This window comes from Anguilla anguilla, chromosome 11 (genome assembly GCF_013347855.1).
Source record: "Anguilla anguilla isolate fAngAng1 chromosome 11, fAngAng1.pri, whole genome shotgun sequence".
NCBI lineage: Eukaryota > Metazoa > Chordata > Actinopteri > Anguilliformes > Anguillidae > Anguilla > Anguilla anguilla.
Genome location: NC_049211.1, coordinates 36124383 through 36150301, shown reverse-complemented (window position 1 = coordinate 36150301; position 25919 = coordinate 36124383). Strand labels below are relative to the sequence as shown.

General features: G+C 45.0%; 1 protein-coding gene across 4 annotated transcripts; it reads right to left on the bottom strand.

Annotated features, from left to right (window-relative positions):
- Positions 1 to 7831: 7831 nt before the first annotated feature.
- LOC118208177 (transmembrane and coiled-coil domains protein 2-like) lies at positions 7832 to 25835 on the bottom strand. 4 transcript variants are annotated; one of them, XM_035382585.1, is made up of 7 exons: positions 24230 to 25835; positions 21419 to 21931; positions 17730 to 18083; positions 14629 to 14667; positions 13805 to 14412; positions 11122 to 11257; positions 7832 to 9260 (listed from the first exon to the last, which is right to left on the bottom strand). In XM_035382585.1, the coding sequence occupies exons 1-7, from the start codon at positions 24431 to 24433 to the stop codon at positions 8961 to 8963; spliced, it is 2154 nt and encodes a 717-aa protein (XP_035238476.1). In that variant the 5' UTR covers positions 24434 to 25835; the 3' UTR covers positions 7832 to 8960. The 4 variants fall into 4 exon arrangements, with proteins under 4 accessions (XP_035238476.1, XP_035238477.1, XP_035238479.1 ...); XM_035382586.1 differs by having other exon boundaries at positions 14653 to 14667; XM_035382588.1 differs by lacking the exon at positions 24230 to 25835 and adding an exon at positions 22470 to 22582.
- Between the last annotated feature and the right edge of the window lie 84 nt (positions 25836 to 25919).

The following is a 25919-nucleotide window of genomic DNA, read 5'->3' as shown; positions in this document are numbered from 1 at the left end:
TGTGTAAAGCAGCAGCTGGTGACACCTTGTGCTTCAGAGGAGAACTGTGGATGTCTGCACTCTCCCAAATTGACAGGGGGGTTCGCTGCATGAATGGGGCTGCATTTGCAGACAAGTGGACTTTCCAAATTGGGGTGGGAATTGGATACACTCAGCCCACCAAATTAATTTTTTTTTCAAATAATAATTTTGTTAACCAGAACAAGATTACGTAGAACTAATATCAAGGTCCCTTACTTTAAATACTTTCCTTCATTGGGAAAATCCAGTGAGTCATAAAGACAAAATATAATCCCTCTTAATCTGTAATCCTCCAGGGACTTTGTTCTATTTGTAATCAGCCTGTATTTCAATGCACAGGTTCACAGACTGGATCCAGACTGGAATAAAAGACACTTACCCCCCTCTACACCCGCCCACCTGGATTCTCCAATCTGGCTACCCTTTGATGTGAACCTTCAATTCAGGCACCTTCCAACCTGACATGCAATCTGACAGTCAAAAGGGGAGTTTAGCTGCAAACTGGATCTTTAGCCAGCAAACATTCCTAAGCACAGACCATCCATTTTGCATTAAAATTTTCACACTTTCACAATTGCACAGAGCAGAAAGTAAATTTAGAGAACTGAAAAAACTGATATATTCATAAAACCATTTGTACCAATTGACCATATCCTTTGTACTCTGTGAGCATAGTCTGAGCATGTGCAGAAGTACTCTGTAGCCACTGATCAAAAAATCCAGAAGACAGTGTTATGAGTGTGTCTATTAGGGATGGTGCTGAATACAAATATCATATTCGGCAGCGTGCTAATAATGCATTCTCTCCAAATGTTATTCCCTCAAATATGGCCAATATTATTCAGATTCGGATCTTTTCTTCCCGGCTATTTGATGCTATTTGCTCAAGTCAGCACCAAGTGTCTCAATTAGACACACACACACCTGCAGGGAGACATCGAGGGGGACAGTTTTCCTTAGCACTAGATAGTCCAGAGCGATGCCATGGGGATTTGGGGACTTTAACATTTCAATTACTCTGCTGAAAATACTATATTCTTCTCCTTCCACGCAGGCAGCCTGTGCCATTTTCTTCATAAACCCCCTGCCAGACAATAGACAACAAGTGCTTTTACCTAGGTGCAAACGTGTTGCTGTCTACTCCGGTATGCCATTCAACAATTGAATGGCTGGTGCTTTGATGTGAATTTCCCAATAATGTGCTATCAAAACAAATTTCGCACATATAATCACACAAAACTCATTCACTGCAATTGTGATGAAGTTGATAAAGCCTTTGGGGTGGGGATGAACACTTGTGGAGGCTGTAGTTATAGAAATGATAGGCTTAGAACTCAGAGATAATGCCACCTACATATTTTCAGGTTTTGACTGTGACTGAGACTTTGTATAAACTGAATAGAGCAGCTACATGACAACTGCATGAAATGTAACCGATCTGTGTGTGTGTGGTCCCAGCAAACCACCAAAGCTGCATGTTGTTTGTGGAATTAATAAGAGGAGAGCAATGGTGCGTAGGCCGTGTAAAAGTGCGCTCCCAGGAGAATGGAGGGAGAAATGTGCTAAATGACCAAAGAAATTACTTTAAAACAATATTGCACTTTGTATTTTTTTAAACTGCTTTTCCGTTTCGTGTTTTGTCATGCATATTTTAGTGGTTTTCTCAATGTTCCTGTAATATACCTCCATACGTTTTCCCTTAGCCTATATAACAAGACCTTTATCATTTAGAAATATAATCATTGAAATTGATCCAGTTGTGCCTTTTATTCTTGGTGGATGTGTAGTGGATACATCACCCTATGTTTATTTCAACTATTTTAAGCCACTTAACAATAACTTTAACAGTCTTTTTACAGCAAAAAGGTTTGTGAAAATGGCAAGATGTATTTAACAGAGCAACACGAAGTGATTTTGCATAACCCTCATTCACAGAACGGAGTGTATTGACTGTACTGTACTTCCGCTGATACCCACAAACTGCTGACGATACAGATCAACGAGGTAAGCCGTCACATAGCCTTGAAGTGGCTCACCTGAAGCTGATCAAGTATTAGCCTTGGAAGCTTAATGTCACCTTCATTTAATGAGGTGAGTTTGTTGTATTGTTTACTTAGGGTCTTAGATATCGCATTCAGATGTTTCTGTTTAAAGAACGAAAATACGCCTCATCAAGTTTTACCTCCAGAAGTTGTATCCGTGTTTATTACCCACTTATTCTTCAAAAAAATGAATTCAATATTACTTTCAGTTGGACCTTTTTCCTACGGCAATTTCCAAAGCAATTTGAGATAATTGTGCTTAAGGAAAGAAGTCTTGCCACAATATAAAAACTGATAGATAATATTACTGTGTAAGCTGCTTTGGAGTTACTTCAATTATTTGTTTATTTATTAATGTATTATTATTTCGATTTTTGGTTTAGACCAGAAATCCACTTAATGCCCCTATATCCAGTCCCTGTAAAGCCAGCTGGCCTTAAGAAACTTCTCTAAATATCCTTCATCACACACAAAGACGGTTTGGAATATACGAGAACATACACTAACACAGACTGTTTCAAAATCCCAGGAGGTGGACTGTCCCATTAAGTCACAGCTTTTATGGGCTGAACCTTCTGCACCACAGTGACATCTGCTGGCTAATGAAAGTCCAACCCACTGGTTGTGAAAGTGCAGAGTTTATTAATTTCATATCACTCGGTAGACTGTTGTGGAATAAATTCCTGTGCTCAATCAGGATGCCATATTTACTACAGTAGATATATTAGAACCTTTAGATTAGAACTCAGCCAAAGGCCCTGGAAAGGATAAGTTACAGTGTAAGAGTATATGAATTTCGAGTACACAAGAGGCTTCACCTACCCAGAATCTGGGGGTGCGTTCCACCCACTTATTTTTTTACCTCCTGTCCTTGCTTCCTGTCCTTGCCTCCTTTCCTAGTATGGAAGGCCAAATGGGTAAAAATACCTATGGAATCACGTGGGTGCATTCCAATCACTTATTTTATTTGTTGTTTATCGCCAAGGTCCTTGCCTGACCCGGAAATTGATAGAGGTGAGCCATCTTTGAGGACATGTTAAACGCTACTTCAAGGAGTTAGGAGGTTCCTGAAGAATTCTTGAGCTAGGAAACACGAGTGCATCTTTTGCTTGAAATAACAAAGGATGCACTTGTTCCAATTGCCTTATACACATTTCCTCAATTCCTCTGTCCCCGCATCCTTTCCTTGCTTCCTTTCCTCGTGTCCTCCGATCGGTGGAGCTAGGAGCAAGGAAAGGAAGCAAGGAAATAAAATAAGCGAATGGAATGAGCCGACATTGACACAACGTGATTCCCATACTAGGAAAGGAGACAAAGAAAGAAGAAAAAATAAGTGGTTGGAATGCACCCTGGGGCAGTAACAGCCTGCCATGTGGGTGGAGTCTGAGCCAGAGACAGCCTTCCCCCTGCGTGGGCGGAGTCTGGACTGGAGACAGGTCCCCCATCTGTGGGCAGAGTCTGGGGCAGTAACAGCCACGCTCCCCACCTTGTGGGCGGAGTCTGGACTGGAGACAGGCCTCCCCTCTGTGGGCGGAGTCTGGGGCAGTAACAGCCCCCCTGCAGTCATGCCAATGAATTAAATTCACTGGCATGACTGCATATAAGCAATATTGCCCAATCAATTAACAATGAAACAATTATCAAAGACACGTAAGGTAAATAATTAATAGTGTGACTCTAAAATGAATAAATACATTAAAAATAAAATGGAAACCTTCAGACAACCTACAAGGTTGAATGAAAACACTAATAAGGACAGAAATGTGAACAAATGGTTTTCTTTATTAGCGATAAAGCTGGAAGGCAGGAAGATCCATGACTGACCCAGATTAACACGTCCAGCCTGTCGTCCCACATCCCCCTCCGAGAGCTGCCTGTGCTTACCCTCCCCCCCAGCAGCAGGGGGCGCTGTTTGCCTCAGGGCATGACTGCATCCTTTGGATCATGGCGGTTATACCTTTTCTGATTCCCTGGAGCTCGATCCTTTCTCCAAAAGGAAAGTCAGGCCGGAGGTGTGTTTCTGGATCTGTTGGCAAAGGGCAGGTAATTTCGCACTGTCACAATAGTACACAGATAAGTAGACAATGTTTTTGTTTTTTTTTCTTGCGGATGTGGACAGAAGGTCTTTTGTTTCACGGAAAAGGGCATTGAATCAGTGGCTTGTGGTTAACAGCAGGCGAATGAGCAGCCACACAATAACTGATAAAAATTTAACGGCAAAACAATCGCAAGACAATTTGACGCACAGCTTCCCTGTCTTTGCTATAGGTAGCCGCTCTTTCTCGCAGTCAGTGTACGTGACACAAATCCGTTTTCAGACTCACCTTCCATTGGAAGAGAGATGAGCTCTCGCTGTCCGCAGAGAAAAACTGCATTATGGGCATGACTCTTTTGATGGATATAAGTGGCTGACCTGCTGCTCAGAGAACTGAGCCAAATGAAACAAATCAAATGAATGAACCTAAAGCAACATTTGAGAGCAATTCATATTTGTGATTTTTGCTGAAACTCAGGTGTCACTAAAAAGAGATTTTATCCACAATGTCAATAATATATGCATATTTTATTTTTAAATATGCTTTTATGCATTTCCAAAAAGACCACTAGTTGTCAGTATATGTTTAAAATATACCATATGCTTCCAATGTGTGTGGATGTTTGCATGCCTAATGCAGCCATATGTAAAGAAATGCAGGTCTGGTGTAGGAATGGGTTTAAAGTAATAATAAAAGAATATGGTTACTTCACTGTGTAAATACTGCACACAACAATGAAAAACAGCAAAACAATCTAGAGACAGTAAAAGGGCTGTAACCCATTACTGATTATTCAATCTTTCACCCATTCATATCTCCCTTGCGAATTATTCACTCACTCACTCATTCACCTCTTCCTTACTGATAATTCACTCACTCACTCATTTACCTCTCCTTTGCTGATTAATCGCTCACTCACCCACTCACCTATACCTTACTGATTATTCACTCACTCACCCATTCACCTCTACCTTACTGATTATTCACTCACTCATTCACATTTTCTTTGCTGATTAATCACTCAATCACCTCAACCTTACTGATTCACTCACTCACTAATTCACCTCTACCTTACTAATTCACTCACTCACTCACTCATTCCCCTCTACCTTACTGATTATTCATTCACTCACTCACTCATTCACCTCTTCCTTACTGATAATTCGCTCACTCACTCATTTACCTCTCCCTTGCTGATTAATCACTCACCCATTCACCTTTCCCATACTGATAATTCACTCAGTCACCCATTCACCTCTACCTTACTGATTCACTCACTTGCCCATTCATTTCTCTCATACGGATTATTCACTCACCTTTCCTTTACTGATTATAGACTCTGTAGTGAGTAGCCTGTGTCTTGAACACCAGCCTGGCAGTGGGGTACTTAATGGTAATGGTTGTGGACTTGATTTGACATTTTGATTTGAAATTGACTGAATGCACCCCTAGTTTTTTGTATGTCACAAACAGAACCAAACTGAGAATGTGTGCAGTTATTTTTTAGCCTTTCTACATTTCAAAACTTTTATTGAATTCATATGACAGAACATTTGTTTTTTGCCATTTAAAGTGGTACATAACAGAATATTGTCATGAACTACATTTCAGTGTCATTTTTAGCCTTGGCACACGCCTCAACCTTGCTGGGCTATGCAATTACACAGCTAATCAAATACCGTACATAAACCTGAATAACTCAAGTGTAAATCAAAACAGCCACCATGACAACCAGTTAGAATCTCAGGTTCCACACATAATGGAAACTAGACATTGGAATAGAGATATATTCCACAGATGAATTTGCATATTCAAAAAATCAGACCACTGGAATTTACATACTCTCCATCACAACCCCCAAGAGACTGGTTTCTCCCAACAGATCCACCAAATTCCCCATATTTAAAGAACTAAAAAAAAATTTTGACCAAAAATTTGGGTGATATATTTCAATATCCTTAAAATCTCATAAGACCTTCCGAGCCTCCTTTTACCATAAACCCCATTATTTTTCTTAAAAACAGGAAACTGCTCAAACAACACCCAATTTTCCCCAATCTGGACATTTAGGGCTGCAATAGTCATTCCAAAGAGGCAGCATAGTCTTTAGGATGCCCTCTGTGAAATCACTGTTCAGCAGCTGTCCTGTAAAATGGCGGAACCTTCACTTCCTCCTTCACATACAGGTATCGTGGCTTTCTGCTTCTGTTACAGAGCTTAAGCTGTTTTACTCACCAAATTAAATGAAAATACCAGATTTTACCAATGATCCTAAATAAACATTGTACATTCGGAAAGGGACCGTAGTGTAACAGTAGAGGGTGTGATTGTACACCAGAGAGGGACTGTAGTGTACCAGTAGAGGGTGTGATTGTACACCAGAGAGGGACTGTAGTGTACCAGTAGAGGGTGTGATTGTACACCAGAGAGACACTGTAGTGTACTAGTAGAGGGTGTGATTGTACACCAGAGAGGGACTGTAGTGTACCAGTAGGGGAGAGTGGTTGTACACCAGAGAGGGACTGTAGTGTACCAGTAACAGTAGGGGAGAGTGGTTGTACACCAGAGAGGGACTGTAGTGTACCAGTAGGGGATAGTGATTCTACACCAGAGAGGGACTGTAGTGTACCAGTAGAGGGTTTGGTTGTACACCAGAGAGGGACTGTAGTGTACCAGTAGAGGGTGTGATAGTACACCAGAGAGGGACTGTAGTGTACCAGTAGAGGGTGTGATTGTACACCAGAGAGGGACTGTAGTGTACCAGTAGAGGGTGTGATTGTACACCAGAGAGGGACTGTAGTGTACCAGTAGGGGAGAGTGGTTCTACACCAGAGAGGGACTGTAGTGTACCAGTAGAGGGTGTGATAGTACACCAGAGAGGAACTGTAGTGTACCAGTAGGGGAGAGTGATTCTACACCAGAGAGTTACTGTAGTGTACCAGTAGAGGGTGTGATTGTAGACCAGAGAGGGACTGTAGTGTACCAGTAGAGGGTGTGATTGTACACCAGAGAGGAACTGTAGTGTACCAGTAGGGGAGAGTGATTCTACACCAGAGAGGGACTGTAGTGTACCAGTAGAGGGTTTGGTTGTACACCAGAGAGGGACTGTAGTGTACCAGTAGAGGGTGTGATTGTAGACCAGAGAGGGACTGTAGTGTACCAGTAGAGGGTGTGATTGTAGACCAGAGAGGGACTGTAGTGTACCAGTAGAGGGTGTGATTGTACACCAGAGAGGGACTGTAGTGTACCAGTAGAGGGTTTGGTTGTACACCAGAGAGGGACTGTAGTGTACCAGTAGAGGGTGTGATTGTAGACCAGAGAGGGACTGTAGTGTACCAGTAGAGGGTGTGATTGTAGACCAGAGAGGGACTGTAGTGTACCAGGTAGGGGAGAGTGATTCTACACCAGAGAGGTTCCTGCTGATCGCCTGGAGGGAGGCCTAAAAACTCAGAAAGGACGGACTTAGCGCCCCCCAGTGGTCAGACGTATAACTCAGCTGTCTCATCGGGGTCGTTTCACTCTGTTACGGTCGACCCTGACCCAGTGCCGCTAGCCAGGAGGTGCCGGACCGGATCGATGCCACCAGCATTACGAATGCTTGACGTGCAAGTTCCAGCTTGAGCTTCGTTACGTCACGTACCCAGGCTGGCAGAAACAGAAACGCGCTAAGCTATCCGTTTGCAGTGAGGTGCCCGACGTGGGGCTGTGCGTCTGTCAATAAAAACAACCCAGTAAGAGAGCTGGATTACGTACATTTATTTCCTTCATTTTAACACACTACGGGAGTAGCATGATGTGATTTATAGGATAAAATCCATAATAACAATAATAATAATAACAACAACAATAAGAACGGAGTTATAATAAGAACTGGTTCAATAAATTATAAATAATTAATTTTATTTTACAAAATATTATTATTATTATTATTATTATTATTATTATTATTATTATTATTATTATAAATGCTGGTTAATATAATCCAATGGTTGCTTGGTAATTAGTAGACCCACACATCACGCTAGACGTACTTATTTCTGGACATTACCTATTTAATGAGCAGCCTACTACATGATGACCTCTGTGTATTATTACCACCGAAGGCATTGACATAAAGGCAGTATAGAAAGCCCTGTGAAATAACGTGTTTTAAAAGGGTTTCTTACCCAACCAACTGCACAAAAACGGCACTTTGATAACAAAGCGTATTCTCCCAAATTCCAAAAAACGAAATCTGACAACCACATTAATCATATTCTGGTGATTTATATTTTGATGGCCATTTAAATTACTGTCTGTGCATTCATGTAAATACATTTTGTTTTTATAAATACGATAAATTTCACCTTATAGCTCCGTCAGAGTTGGTGCATGTAACTTGCTTTTCTTTTTAAATCCTTGATGACACACAGAAGTGTAGCTAAGGAAGCCATTACATCAGGCAATCTTCATTTTCATCATCATCTCGATCTTCAACATCGCTCCGCTTGGACCCACCAACATGCCCGCCTACTGCAGCAGCTTGAAGGAAGGCTTCGTTTCCACGGAATGAAACCTGATCCCGTTTCTCTCATAGGGCGAAAAAACAAACGGCTCGTCATGGCCACAAACAAAACCACACGTCTTCGAAACAAAAAGAAGCTTACGCCAGAGCGGTCCTCACAGGCACGCCGTCGCGAAAGGGAGGAGAACGCACACACCCGTCCAGGCCGACCGCCGCGGCGACCCGCTAGCCGGTCCCTCTCGGGCGAGGCCGCCGGTCCGCGTTCCGCCCGGCCTCGGCGGTGCAGTCGGGCGCCCCGAGCGCGAGCGTTTCACCCGAGACCGGGAGCGAGGAGGGGAAAGGGGCGGGGCCAGCTGCTCAGCTGGGCAGAAGCCACACCTCCACAAAGTCCCAGTGTTTCCACAGGCAGAAGAGCACCAGCGCCAGGAGCACGGTGGCCGCCACGCGCTCCCGCGTCTTCATCAGCGGCGTGATGAAGTTGGCCAGCGTGGAGACGAAGACCAGCAGCACGGCCATGAGCGCCAGGATGACGTTGATGAACTTGCCCAGCAGCGCCCGGGCGTTGGCGTTCTCCACCCCCTCCAGCTGCACCACCTGCTGCTGCTGCTGCTGCAGCTCCAGCTTAGTGATGCGCGTGAGACACGACTCCACTGCTTCCTGAAACACACACACACACACACACACACACACATCAGCTGCTTATACATACACACACACACACACACATCAGCTACTTATACATACACACACATACACACATCAGCTGCTTATACATACACACACACACACACACACACCAGCTACGTATACACACACACACACACACACACACACACACACACACACATCAGCTACTTATACATAAACACACACATACACACATCAGCTACTTATACATACACACATCAGCTACTTATACATACACACAAACACACACATCAGCTACTTATACATACACACACACATACACACACATCAGCTACTTATACATACACACACACATACACACATCAGCTACTTATACATACACACACACACACATCAGCTACTTATACATACACACACACACACACATCAGCTACTTATACATACACACACACACACACATCAGCTACTTATACACACACACACATCAGCTACTTATACATACACACACACACACACACATCAGCTACTTATACATACACACACACACACACACATCAGCTACTTATACACACACACACACACACACATCAGCTACTTATACATACACACACACATACACACATCAGCTACTTATACATACACACACACACACACATCAGCTACTTATACATACACACACACATACACACATCAGCTACTTATACATACACACACACACACACACACACACACATCAGCTACTTATACATACACACACACACACACACACACACATCAGCTACTTATACATACACACACACACACACATCAGCTACTTATACACACACACACACACACATCAGCTACTTATATATACACACACACACACACACACACATCAGCTACTTATACACACACACACACACACACATCAGCTACTTATACATACACACACACACACACATCAGCTACTTATACATACACACACACATACACACATCAGCTACTTATACATACACACACACACACACACACACACACATCAGCTACTTATACATACACACACACACACACACACACACATCAGCTACTTATACATACACACACACACACACATCAGCTACTTATACACACACACACACACACATCAGCTACTTATATATACACACACACACACACACACACATCAGCTACTTATACACACACACACACACATCAGCTACTTATACATACACACACACATACACACATCAGCTACTTATACATACACACACACACACACACATCAGCTACTTATACACACACACACACCAGCTACTTATACATACACACACACACATCAGCTACTTATACATACACATACACACATACCAGCTACTTATACATACACACACATCAGCTACTTATAAATACACACACACACACACACACACATCAGCTACTTATACATACACACACACACACCAGATACTTATACGCACACACACACACACACACATCAGCTTCTTATAAACACACACATACACACAGATAAATAATCATACATATACACCTACATGCACATATATCATAAGCTTCAGACTCATAAAAATACACATGCTTCATACACATGCATGCACCTCAGCTTCACTCATGCAAACACACATCAGCTACATAAACACATATCAGTTTGAGCTCGATATAAATACACACACACAATCACACACATACATACATACATATAAACAAACACATTAGCTTCAGCTTCATAAAAATACATATACATGCATACATGCGCACATGCTTTTACAAGGTTACCATTCCTAAGACAGACATTAATAATGGATCACCTACAGGAATAAAGAGTCATATATTACGGATGGCAGCTGCTTCAGCCATTTGTGCGGCTCACCTGGATGTCTCTGGCCCTCTCGTATGACTGGTACGCTACCTTCTCCTCCATGCTAGCGAGTTCCTGCTTCAGATTGCTCATTTCATTCTGGTGCAGCTCCGTCAGGTCATTCAGCTGCTCCTCAAGGCGTTCGTACCTAAAGAATAAGAAAGATCTCACATTTCTGCTACACATATTACAGTCACTTAGCACACACTCTAATGCAGAGTTATTTAAATTACAGTACAGTCACTTAGCACACACTCTAATCCAGAGTGATTTAAATTACAGTACAGTCACTTAGCACACACTCTAATCCAGAGTGATTTAAATTACAGTACAGTCACTTAGCATACACTCTAATCCAGAGTGATTTAAATTACAGTACAGTCACTTAGCACACACTCTAATCCAGAGTGATTTAAATTACAGTACAGTCACTTAGCACACACTCTAATCCAGAGTGATTTAAATTACAGTACAGTCACTTAGCATACACTCTAATCCAGAGTGATTTACACAACAGTACAGTCACTTAGCATACACTCTAATCCAGAGTGATTTAAATTACAGTACAGTCACTTAGCACACACTAATCCAGAGTGATTTAAATTACAGTACAGTCACTTAGCATACACTCTAATCCAGAGTGATTTACACAACAGTACAGTCACTGCGCACACTCTCTAATCCTAAATGATTTACAGTACAGACACTTAGCACATGCTGTAATCCAGAGTGATTTACATTACAGTACAGTCACTGAGCTGTATCAGTGTTAATCTCAGGAATACAGAAGTGCAATATTACCAAGAAGGCACAGAAGGTCCATTGATGATCAATATGTGCACAGACAAATGAACAGACTGAAGAATTGACACATTTTTATCCAAATAATAACTATTAAATGTTATTTTACGGGGTGTATAACATTACACATTCTTCCCTACTCAACCCTGCTTGCTATCTTCCACGCGGTAAGTGCTGGCTGAGTAACAGTGTGAGTCAGGTGTCAGTATATCACAGGCTGGGGCCTATTCTCAACCTCAACAGCGCCTGAGCGAAAAGCAAACAAGGAAATGCAAGAGACAGCAGATGTAGCTGGATGGTAGAGAAATGTACAGCACCACTGTAAGGGTATACAGCACCACTGGGGGGGGGGTGTACAGCATCACTGGGAGAGTGTACAGCATCACTGGGGGGGGGGTGTACAGCATCACTGGGAGGGTGTACAGCATCACCGTGGGCGTGTACAGCATCACTTTTGTTTTTCCTCAATCCAACAAAACCAAAGTTAAACTAAAGTAAATGTCAATATACAGCTAACCTGTCTTTAAACAGCTATACCTGAGATGTATTACTTTCCCAAAACTAAATCCAAAAAGATTTAAAGATAAAGAGGGTAGCAATGGAAGGTCCACTTCTGTTTCTGTCAGTTTTGGGTGCTGGGTGGTAATCCTACAACTGTTCTACACCTGCTTGCCTAACATCTGTCCTATACATGTCTGTCTTCACAGGTCTGACCTAGACCTTTCTGTCCTACACCTGTCTATCCTACATCTTTCTGTCCTACACTGGTCTGTGGTACACCTGTGTTACACCAGTCTATCTTTACACGTCTGTTCTAGACCTTTCTGTCAGACAGAGCCTTTATAACAGCTCACACAGACAGAGCCTTTATAACAGCTCACACAGACAGAGCCTTTATAACAGCTCAGACAGACAGAGCCTTTATAACAGCTCACACAGACAGAGCCTTTATAACAGCTCACACAGACAGAGCCTTTATAACAGGTCAAACAGACAGAGTCTTTATAACAGCTCATTCAGACAGACAGAGCCTTTATAACAGGTCAAACAGACAGAGCCTTTATAACAGCTCATTCAGACAGACAGAGCCTTTATAACAGCTCACACAGACAGAGTCTTTATAACAGCTCACACAGACAGAGCCTTTATAACAGCTCACACAGACAGAGCCTTTATAACAGCTCACACAGACAGAGCCTTTATAACAGCTCACACAGACAGAGTCTTTATAACAGCTCACACAGACAGAGCCTTTATAACAGCTCACACAGACAGAGTCTTTATAACAGCTAATTCAGACAGAGCCTTTATAACAGCTCACACAGACAGAGTCTTTATAACAGCTCACACAGACAGAGCCTTTATAACAGCTCAAACAGACAGAGCCTTTATAACAGCTCACACAGACAGAGTCTTTATAACAGCTCACACAGACGGACAGAGCCTTTATAACAGCTCACACAGACAGAGCCTTTATAACAGCTCACACAGACAGACAGAGCCTTTATAACAGCTCAAACAGACAGACAGAGCCTTTATAACAGCTCACACAGACAGAGCCTTTATAACAGCTCACACAGACAGACAGAGCCTTTATAACAGCTCACACAGACAAAGCCTTTATAACAGCTCAAACAGACAGACAGAGCCTTTATAACAGCTCACACAGACAGAGTCTTTATAACAGCTCACACAGACAGACAGAGCCTTTATAACAGCTCAAACAGACAGACAGAGCCTTTATAACAGCTCAAACAGACAGACAGAGCCTTTATAACAGCTCACACAGACAGAGCCTTTATAACAGCTCACACAGACAGACAGAGCCTTTATAACAGCTCACACAGACAGAGCCTTTATAACAGCTCACACCGACGGTGTTTCGGGCCCGTACCTGTATCTCTCCTCCTGGAGGCACTGGGTCATGTAGGAATAGTCGCTGTGCAGCTGGGACTTCATGTCTTCGATGTCGTCCTCCAGGTTGCTTTGGCCGGCCTTGATCTGGCGCAGCTCCTCCAGGAGGACGTCCCAGGAGCCGTGCAGGTGGTGGTGGTGGGCGTCCAGCGCGTTGGATTTGGGGCTGCTCACGGGCGGGGCCAGGCCCCCCAGGCCGGCGGCGGCGGCGCCCGCCCCCGAGTTGCTGCCGGCGGCCGAGCCGGAGGTGGCGCTGGAGCACTCGTCCTCGCTGCCGTACTTGGGGCTGGAGACCAGGGTGGCGCTGCCGCTCAGCGCCCGGGGCGTGTCCTCGGGGAGCGGGTCCTCCAGCGTGTCCTTCAGCTGGGCGATGTTGTCGGCGCTGCCGAACTTGTTGCGGATCAGGCTGGCGAACTCGCGCGGCTTGGACACCACGGCCGCGTGCGAGAGCGCCGACACCCCTCCCTTCACCCCCTCCACCACCCCGCCCCCGAAGCCGCTGATCCCCGCCCGCACGTTGGCCCGCACGTCCTTCAGGCCCTGCTGCATGTCCCTCAGAACGTCCTTGGGCTGCCGGGAGGGTCCGTTCTACACAGAGAGAGAGAGAGAGAGAGAGAGAGAGAAGAGGGGAAGAGAGAGAGACAGAGACAGGGAGAGAAAGAGAGAGGGAGAGAGGCAGTAGAGAGAGATAGACAGAGAGATACGAAGAGAGAAAGAGAGTGAGAAAGAAGAGAGCTACGTGACCATTTAGGACTGATTTTTACTTTGACGTTTGTTAATTTATTTCTCTTTAACGGGACTTGCATATGATTTTTCGGTAATATTCACAGTGTGTGTTTGAGGCTATAAAGAGGAAGGGAGAGAGAGGGAAGAGAGAAAAAAATGGAGGGCATATGAGGGGAGGCGGGGGAAGAGAGGGGAAGGAAGGGGTGAGAGAGGAGAAAATGAGAACGAGGGAGGAGGAGAAGACAGATGAGTAACAGAAGCTGTTATCCACAACCCACAGCATGCTATTGTTACCCTGAGGGGAGAAACATCCTTGTGCAGCGATGCACCGACTGAGGCAGAACGGTGTAGGTGGCTGCGCTCACGTCCCTGCATCACACCTCCATATCCAGCTCCTGAGACCGGGCTCTGAACGCACCAGCGCAATACCTCCACTACCAAAAACAGACTAGCAGCCTTTCAGCAGCGCAGACAGGCCTGGGGCAGTTATGGCTAAGCAGAAAGAGGCAGGGGTAGTTATGGCTAAGAGGAAAGAGGCAGGGGTAGTTATGACTAAGAGGAAAGAGGCAGGGGTAGTTATGGCTAAGAGGAAAGAGGCAGGGGTAGTTATGGCTAAGTGGAAAGAGGCAGGGGTAGTTATGGCTAAGAGGAAAGAGGCAGGGGTAGTTATGGCTAAGTGGAAAGAGGCAGGGGTAGTTATGGCTAAGTGGAAAGAGGCAGGGGTAGTTATGGCTAAGAGGAAAGAGGCAGGGGCAGTTATGGCTATGAGTAAAGAGGCAGGGGTAGTTATGGCTAAGAGGAAAGAGGCAGGGGTAGTTATGGCTAAGTGGAAAGAGGCAGGGGTAGTTATGGCTATGAGTAAAGAGGCAGGGGTAGTTATGGCTATGAGTAAAGAGGCAGGGGTAGTTATGGCTATGAGTAAAGAGGCAGGGGTAGTTATGGCTAAGTGGAGAGGCAGGGGTAGTTATGGCTATGAGTAAAGAGGCAGGGGTAGTTATGGCTAAGTGGAAAGAGGCAGGGGTAGTTATGGCTATGAGTAAAGAGGCAGGGGTAGTTATGGCTATGAGTAAAGAGGCAGGGGTAGTTATGGCTATGAGTAAAGAGGCAGGGGTAGTTATGGCTATGAGTAAAGAGGCAGGGGTAGTTATGGCTATGAGTAAAGAGGCAGGGGTAGTTATGGCTAAGTGGAAAGAGGCAGGGGTAGTTATGGCTAAGTGGAAAGAGGCAGGGGTAGTTATGGCTAAGTGGAAAGAGGCAGGGGTAGTTATGGCTATGAGTAAAGAGGCAGGGGTAGTTATGGCTATGAGTAAAGAGGCAGGGGTAGTTATGGCTATGAGTAAAGAGGCAGGGGTAGTTATGGCTATGAGTAAAGAGGCGGGGTAGTTATGGCTAAGTGGAGAGGCAGGGGTAGTTATGGTAAAGGGTGAAGTCCAGCCCCTCCCACTCCTCACCCCTTCAATCCCTCAGCCGAAAGGGATACAGAAACGCACTGAGACTCATCGCAGCAAATAAACTCCGTTAAAGAACGTGACCTGGCAGCTCGCTACACGGTGGGCTTGTGAAATACAGCAGAAACAACCATAAAGTGCACGCGCTCGCCCACCCAATCTTCCCCCACACCTCCACACTCTCCACAGGGAAACCCTTCTCGGTTATTTACGGAACCTCTATGGTAGGTGTGAAAAGTGTGAGAGCCTCCAGACCGAAACAAAGAGCCCTGGAACTAGCTGAGTTCCTCTAAGGAGACAGAGGAGCCTTTTGGAACCCTTTCTGGTATAAAGGGGAGTTTACTCCAGCCAAAATCAGTACTTCATTTGTTGTACTAATATTAATAATGTAGGGTGCTGACTAAAGATCTTGATGTCAATGGGTCAGCGCCCAGCCAGATACAAAGGTTAACTCGGTGCGATATGTTTACAGAGACAGCACAAGCAGGACCATTGATGTACCGTTTTGTTATGATTTTGTCTGTATTTAATGACTTTTTTCTTGATCTTTGGATATATGAGGGGTTAAAGTGGAATAGTCTGGTGGAGAGTCGTCAACACAATCTTATGGGCTTCATCGCCATTCAAAATACGCACATTTTACACCATTGTTTATCGCCATTATTAAACAAACTGTACAGTAAACTGCATTCGCTTTGGCCTGGCATTCCTCTTTGACTCTTACTACTGCACACCGAGCAGTTTTAAGGTCCTAACACAATTATGTCTATGCAGGCTACACAAGCCAGAGGCATGTACATGTCTACCGAGATGGATAGCGATTTATATAGAGTCACACTATTAGCGAAAAGCAGTCACCTCCTTCTATGCATAGCTGTTAGCACAGAGGAGAGGTTAAATCACTATTTTGGAGTCAGGTAATGAAGATAGCATTAAATGAATCCCGTTCCAGGAGCACCATGCATCTCATCACTAATGCATCACATATTGTATATACGTAAGCCCACAGCAAAAAAAAATGTAAAAAATGAAAACAATGCTGCCACCCAAGTATAACTCCTCCTCAGAATGGACATAATGGAAAATTTAGAGGCTGCGGTGCAGATTAAACTAAAATAAAGCTCCAAATCTTCAGTTATGTCTTAAATGGTGCAACTGCAACGTCAAAAACATACAGAAAACAAAAGATTTGCTACCAATACACAGAATTTTCTTATTTAAAAGACACCTGCATTCACTTCAATGAGAAGAGGGGTTGCATCCCAATGACATCATTGCTTCACATGGTTCGTTTTTTTTTTTTTTTTTTTTTTTTTACAGACAGCTGCAAAATGTTTTTCTTTTTGTTAAGCTCCCCATATTAAAAAATGACAGCTTAATTCCAGAATTACTTTATCTTGGCAAATAGTCTGGTCAAAATTGCTCATGAATCACATGGAAATCCATTTTTGTTGTGCATGTGGCTTCACGCAGGATTTCCGGATGCAAGATTTCTGCAGCTACCAGCAGCATGCACCTCTTTGGGCTCAGGGGGGAAGCGTCTGCTACGCCTAGTAAGTTACAAGAGTTTTGTCGAATTGCCACATTATCCACTGAAAGCCACCAAATCTGGACTCGCAAAACACAAAATCAGCACCTACTATTCATTACAAACTCCTGGGCTTAGCAAAAGAAGGGGGGGAAAAAAAAAAAATTCCAGTGAGCACGGACCAGGCAGGAGGTGGACTTTACCTGCTCGATCTCCTTCAGCTTCTTGTGGTAGTGCTCCAGCTTCTTGTGCAGGTGGGCGATGGTCTGCGCCGACTTCTGGTTCTTCTTCTCGAAGACCTGCTTGATGCGGGCGGCCTGCTGCTTGTCGGCGTTGTGCGCCAGCTTCAGGTACTCGGCCACGTTCTCGTCGCGCGCCTCCTGCTCCACGCGCACCTGCTCCGTGATCTTCAGGACCTTCTGCTGCAGGTGCTGGAGGGCGGCGCGGGTGCGCTGGGGGTCCGGAGCGTCCGGGGCGTCCCCGCTGATGTTCCCGTCCGAGCCCGTGTGGCCGGCGGACGGGGGGAGGCCCAACGTGCTCATCTCGACTTTATCCAGCTAAGGAGCCAGGAGAGGAACAGGACCGCGCTCAGACACCCGCACCACCAACAGGACCGCGCTCAGACACCTGGACCACCAGCAGGACCGCACTAAGACACCTGTACCACCAGCAGGACCGCACTAAGATACCTGGACCACCTAGACCACCAGCAGGACCGCACTAAGACACCTGTACCACCGACAGGACCGCACTAAAGACACCTGGACCACCAGCAGGACCGCACTAAGATACCAGTACCACCAGCAGGACCGCACTAAGACACCTGTACCACCGACAGGACCGCACTAAGACACCTGGACCACCAGCAGGACCGCACTAAGATACCAGTACCACCAGCAGGACCGCACTAAGATACCAGTACCACCAGCAGGACCGCACTAAGATACCAGTACCACCAGCAGGACCACACTAAGACACCTGTACCACCAGCAGGACCGAACTAAGATACCTGGACCACCAGCAGGACCGCACTAAGACACCCGTGCCACCTGTACCACCAGCAAGACCGCACTAAGACACCTGGACCACCAGCAGGACCGCACTAAGATACCAGTACCACCAGCAGGACCGCACTAAGATACCAGTACCACCAGCAGGACCGCACTAAGATACCAGTACCACCAGCAGGACCGCACTAAGATACCAGTACCACCAGCAGGACCACACTAAGACACCTGTACCACCAGCAGGACCGCACTAAGATACCTGGACCACCAGCAGGACCGCACTAAGACACCCGTGCCACCTGTACCACCAGCAGGACCGCACTAAGACACCTGGACCACCAACAGGACCGCACTAAGACACCCGCACCACCAGCAGGACCGCACTAAGATACCAGTACCACCAGCAGGACCGCACTAAGACACCCGCACCACCAGCAGGACCGCACTAAGACACCTGGACCACTGGCAGGACTGCACCTTAATTAATAAGTAAACTGCCAGCTTTTAGATAGGCCAGTGCTTGTCATAAATGAGCCTTGACCCCAGAACACCACCCCCCCACCTTTTTTACCTCACCTAACTGAGCATCACTCAATGAGGGCAAACATGCCCTACCCTCCAGCTGCTGGGTAAGGTATTTATGGTGGCCTCAGGAGGTGGGATGCAGTTGTTTATGGAGCCTTGGGGAAGAACGGTTTTCCTCTTTTTCTGGTAGTGATTCCTCTGTTGTGTGTTCACTACATCTGAGTTTTTCCCTTGTGTTCCTGTGTCGCTGAAACTGGAAGAGGGTAATACTTTGGCTAATCTGACTCTCTCTTTTCTGGTAGATTCTAATTAAAGTCTTGTTTAATGTCTTCTGTTTGGTAAATTATAAGTAGTGAGTAATGATATCAGTTCATTATTCTGATCGACTGCTTCTTATTTAATAAATTATTTAATCTTAAGTCCTGATACAGTTTGTTTCAACTTGTTAGTCGATTTCACATGGTTACTGTAGACTGAATCTATCTACGGATTTGGCCATTTAATTGCTAATTGTCATTTTCAATCATTTTTATTCAATTAAATCACATAATTAAATCACATAAAATACATTTGATATGTAGGTTAAATGTTCTATCTTAAGGGTTCTAGCACTTGATTGTGTTCAGAGTGCTGAACATTTTAACAAGGGCACTGACTGCTGGAACCACTGGATTCAGAAAATAAACACATTTTTACTTTATCCTCACTTCCCTGACTAGCCTGAAATTCATTTTCAAGTGAAACAGTGAATCAATGGTATGTGTGACAGCCCCTGTTTTAAGGAAGAATGTGTACAGTTGCGTTTAAGGCCAGATGAGGGGGCGCTAGCTTTAGATTTAAAAGGGAAAACTGAATTGGTAGCTGAGTTTCACAATTGCAGAAAAGCTTAGAAAATTATTTGATGCAATTTTAGAACAATCTAGTTTTTTTTTTGTTACCTTATATCAACAACTGCTTCAAAATAGCCCTGCTGTCAGTTCACTTGCATGAAAAACACTCTGTGGAAATAACAGAAAAGGCCCGGATTCCAAATGAAACGCTTCACTTAATGTTAATTCTGCCCAAGCACAGAAGCCAAGCCGCAGAACAGAGTAGCGTCACTGACAGCCTGTGTGGGAGAGATCCTCCTATAATTACAGCAGGGAGGATAAAACATAAAAATAAAAGAGTGCACCTCATTTCACACCTACATCACACTGTACCAGCCATTTACATTCACAAGGAGCTTCTCTTATCGGCCTCTGGGTTCGAGCTCGCTTGCTAATAATCAGAGTGTGCCCCGTCAGGCCCCCCCCCTCACCTCTCCTAATGTTCTCTCTATCATAATGTTGTCACCCCCATTGTTCTACAGTTCCCATCTGAGGCTCCTACCACGTCCTCAAGTTGCCACCCTCATGGTTCTCTCCCTATCATATGGATCTCTTCCTGTTCTTAACTCCTCCTAACGCCATCCTAATTGCCCAGTTCAGACCAAAGATATGCAACATAACAAAATCATTATAGAAAGCTGCAGAGAGGAGTTTCAGCAGTGTGACCTATCTGACCATTATACACTGTTGCAGAGAGGAGTTGCAGCAGTGCGACCTATCTGACCATTATACACTGTTGCAGAGAGCAGTTGCAGCAGTGCGACCTATCTGACCATTATACACTGTTGCAGAGAGGAGTTGCAGCAGTGCGACCTATCTGACCATTACAGACTGTTGCAGAGAGGAGTTGCAGCAGTGTGACCTATCTGACCATTATACACTGTTGCAGAGAGCAGTTGCAGCAGTGCGACCTATCTGACCATTATACACTGTTGCAGAGAGGAGTTGCAGCAGTGCGACCTATCTGACCATTACAGACTGTTGCAGAGAGGAGTTGCAGCAGTGTGACCTATCTGTCTCAGATCTGATGCTGGTGCTTGTTATTGCAAGCAAGATTGAACTTGTCTGATGGAAGGTGGCCAGTTTTTAAATGCTGGAAAGAGTTGTCAGTTGCAGCTCATCAATTGGGTTTCAGGCTTTTATGTCTAGTCTACCTCCACCCTAAGGTTCTAACCCTATCCTAAGGTTCTAACCCCATCCCAAGGCTCTTATCCCATCCCAAGGTTCTAACCCCATCCCAAGGTTCTAACCCCATCCCAAGGTTCAAACTCCACCCAAAGGTTCTAGCCCTGCCCTAAGGTTCTAACCCTATACCAATGTTCTAACCCTACCGCAAGGTTCTAACTCCACCCAAAGGTTCTAGCCCTGCCCCAAGGTTGTAACCCTATACCAAGGTTCTAACTCCACCCAAAGGTTCTAGCCCTGCCCCAAGGTTCTAATTGCACCCTAAGGTCCTAGCTCTGTTGTATCTCCAGTTCCCCACAGTCTTACCTTCTCAGCAGCTCTGTCGGGGTCCTCGGGCCCCCACTGCAGGGTGGGGTCGATGGTCAGCAGGGCAGTGTCAGTAGTGGAGGACGACCGGGGCCGGCTGTGCTGGGGGCCCAAGCCGAGCGATGCCTCCTGGGCCCCGCGGCGTGCCAGGTGGGGGCTGCCCCCTTTGGGGCCTTCGGCGGCTGGGTTGCTCTTGGTCCGGCGGCTGCTGCTGTGCAGGCTGGCCCCCCGGCGGATGGAGGGCCTGGCGCGGATCTGCTGCAGGACACGGTTGAACGCCGTGGGCCTCGCCGGGAGGTCATGCAAGGACACGGCGTAGGACACGCGGTGCATCTCCGGCGAGCGCTCCTTCTCGTCCGCGGACTCGTGGTCGGAGCAGGCCCCGGCCCGGCTCGCCCCCGTGCCACAGTCCTGGGAGCTCTGCTGCTCGCGCTCCCGGGAACGTCGCCGGCTGTGGAACAGGTGCTTCAGCCCGTGGCCAAACATGGAGCCTTCCGACAGCTGCTGGATCTTCTGCGCAATTGGAGGCAGAACCACGTTTCAGTACCGAAAGCGTGTTTCAGTACAAAGCCATGTTACGGCACAGAACCACAGCCCGAGAGCTAATCAGCCTCAGCCGCTGCAGGTATTAAACCTGAAACATACTTTTAAATGAAGGCAAGACGGAATAAAGCTGATAAACAGGAGAGTCACACCAGACTTCCATCACCCAAAGTTCTGCAAGGTTTCCTGCACACGCTGGCTCAGAAAGTAGAATAATACTGCACCTCATTTTAACCTATAACCTAAACCTATTCACCATTGCGCAGATGGCTTCTTATTTTTGAGTCCAATTAGGTAAAAAAATAAATAGCTTTTTTTCCCCCATCCTCTGTGAAACTAAGATGAAACCGGTCTGAACAGAGAAGAAACAAGAGGCATTTTATGAATTATTTAACTATAAAACGCGTATGCATAGTAACAAAGTACTTGCAATGTGACACTACACTGGAACTACAGCTAAAATAAAGCCAAAAAAAAAGAAAATAAAACCAGCAATATCTGAAACTACCTTTACTTCTACTTTGAGTAGAGATGACAGCGGTCACCAGTACAACTTCAGTGGTTTGGAATGTACTTCATTGATGGTGCACTATTAGACCCCTTAGAGCAGGGCTGCCTCACCCTGTTCCTGGAGATAAACAATGCCTCTAGTTTCTTCTCTGTTCAGACCGGTTTCATCTTGGTCCTAGCATACCAGGCATTCAAGGGATCAGCCCCAGCATACCTCCACAAGATATTCAAACCCTACATGCCAGCCAGATCCCTCCGTTCTGCTACCTCAGGACGCCTAGCACCTCTCCCTCTTCGCACTTGCACTTCCAGAACACGTCTCCTGTCTGTTCTGGCCCCACGATGGTGGAATGACCTCCCTGTGGAGGTCAGAACAGCTGAGACTGTGACCCACTTCAAACGACGACTGAAGACCCACCTCTTCAGGCTGCACCTCTCCCCATCCCTCCCTTCCCCCCTGTAAATGACTAAACTTAGGGTTGTAACTAGGTAGCTGTTTCATAGGTGACTTAGTTGATGCGCCTGTCTTAACGACTACTTGTATTTTTATTTATTTTTATTTTTTCATAGATTGCGTTGTTGCCGTTCTCGTTGTTAGTGTTAATCAGTTTAACCTTCAGGGCCCAAGTTGAACTATGCGGTTGTTCCCTGTACTTGGACCGGTACTTCTCTCTAGGGGTTTCGTCATACTTGTTCCTGGTTATGGTTATACACTTTGTTGTACGTCGCTCTGGATAAGAGCGTCTGCCAAATGCCTGTAATGTAATGTAATGTAATGTAACAATTCAGTAGGCTTTCATTTCAACCCTAATTTGGCAAACCTGATTCTACTAATTAGCAGCTCAATGAGATCTGTGGCGGATGAATGAGGTGTACTTTGTTAGGGTTGGAGTGAAAACCTACAGGATGATAGATCTCCTGGAACAGGGTTGGGCAGCCCTGCTCTAGTTGTTGAATGAGGTGTGCTTTCTTCTTGTAGACACCACCCCATATCCATCCCTGTCAGGTGTACTGACAGATCAGTGCATAGGAAAAAAAATTAGTTCAAACAAGGAAAAGTAATTCAAATGACATGCAAATGTGAGCAGGAAATGCAGTTTATAGAACACCGAAAAGCAAAGCACTTGAGCACACTAAAAATAAATCAATCAACTTGCGGATATTCTGTTTGATTTTTCATTTTACATGTGTGCCAAATTAAAAAATGAAAAAGCAAGTCCATATACTCCTCGCTAAAAGTTAGCGCGTTATTTAGACCAAACAGACTTTGCTTTTTCATTTCCACTTTGGCACAAAAAAGCCTCCATAGTTTCCAGTCAAGTTCCTATTGACGTCATTCGACTTGAGGTGTCTGAAAATGACACCAGTGTGTAGACCACATCAAAACGAACAATGAAACCACCAACATTTCTGGAGCAATTACAAAACTGCACAAATTACGTTGCACGTTCGCAACAAACACAGTACATAAGAAAATCGGACTGTCTCTAGGTACTCCCAAATCCCTAACTATTTTAGGGCTATGTACCAGACTAAGGTGTATATTAATTACTCTCACGAAATGTTATAGTCGTTTAATGCACGTTAAATTTCAAAGTCTTGAGGAAACGCTGACCACAATTTATGTAAGGCTGGACTGTTCCTCACGCGTGTAAAAATCCACAAGGTTACACCTGTCCTGCGCATATTGCGGTGCAGGGACCACGCCTTTACTCCCACGTACAATGCACAGCATGGATGCAGAAGCAAAGAAAATACCTTTAAATCGGGTGGTTTACTCCTCGTCAACGCAGTATGCTGACTCGGGGCCGTGCTGCTTAAATCGGGGTTGCCCCCCGGGTTGTCCCCATGTTTCACCTCCAAGATAAACACACTCGGCGTTTCTTCATCTCCAGCCCTACCCTCGGTCGGGCTAATGGTGTCCACAACCGAGGTGAAGTCGTCCGATTTGCAACGTTTCATCCTCTTTTATTTGTTCAGGCTGCTAAGATGCCGTTATTAGCTAGATAAGGATAACTATAACAAATACGTCAATTCAACAAGGTCGAGTTTCTCACAGATATTGGCTTCGACACGCCTTGCTAGACTGCTCAGCATCACAGCTAGCGATCGACCTACACAAACCTAGCTAGCTAGCAACCTATTGATAAAGAACATAAAATGCATGCAATCTGAAATGGCGACAGGTATGATGTGCAACTAGCATCTGTCTACATACAATAATAATAATATCGCTGGTTACGACAGGCAGACATTACAAATTGTCTGGCTACATTAAGTGGCTTAGTTGCTTAAGGTAGGTGCCAACAGGCTACTAGATTCGCCAGCTAGCAAAAAAAACTTTTCACTAGCTAGCCCTTCCTCCAGGGGACACAACTACCGACCAGCTAACTAGCATCCTTTCCTGAAAACAGTAGTTCGTATTACAGAACCGGACAAACCAAACAATGTGATTAGCTAGCTAGCAAACATAACGGTATCTGTCTGAGTACCGCCCCAGCTAGCTTTAGCCAGCTGACCACAGCTCTTGTAGCTGTTGATATTAGTTAGGCAATGTGCTAGTCTAACCTTAAAATTAAACTAGACCCGAGAAACTAAAATAAAACGACGAACGCGCACACAAATGCTCTCTATCTGAAGATTAGCAGGAGGTTACGGCGATTAACTGTAGACTATAACGGTCTAGTTAGACTAGACTAGTCTGCTAAATGCGTTATTGAAGAAAAACCCCAGTAGCTTGAACAAGGCAAGCTAGGCAGAAATCCAGTGAGGCACCTCACACCTCATCAATTATTAAAAAGCGACAGGATCGCTAGGTTTATTTAATGAGCGAACTAAGCTCATTTATCTCCCAAAAGAATCCAAGAACATGTTGCTTTCTGACATGCTCCACTGTCATTAACTATATTTTGTTTAATATATTATATTCCGCTGTAGTTGTGTTAAGCATCATCCACCCAAAAGGACCTGCTAGCAAAACTGCGAGTTGCGGTGCTGGTGTTGTATTCAGGTCTCAAATGGGAAGAAATTATTTTGCCAAGAGGATGTCATCGGGGGGAAAAGACCAATCATCCTGGCGCTGTAATATTACTTATCAAAACACTGCCTTTGTTAATATCCAATCCAATGCTCTTCATAGAACAAAATATTTATTCAAGTATGGTTGCCCCACCATTCAGCTCTATAATACCGCAGAACCATCGCTTTGTTAATACAGTACTCATTGCTAATGCTCTCAATCAGCAGAGATATTGCATTCTGTCCCGTTTGATCCTCATAATTTTCCTGATGTTGAGATGGTCCGGTGCCATTCTCAGGTGACTGTAGTAACTGTAGGAAAACGTTCACTGAAGAGTATGTGAATTCTAACATCTTGATATAGATATATAGTCTTGGGCGTCATTGTGACGTTTAAGGACCAATCAAAGGCGAGTTGCAGAGATAGGGG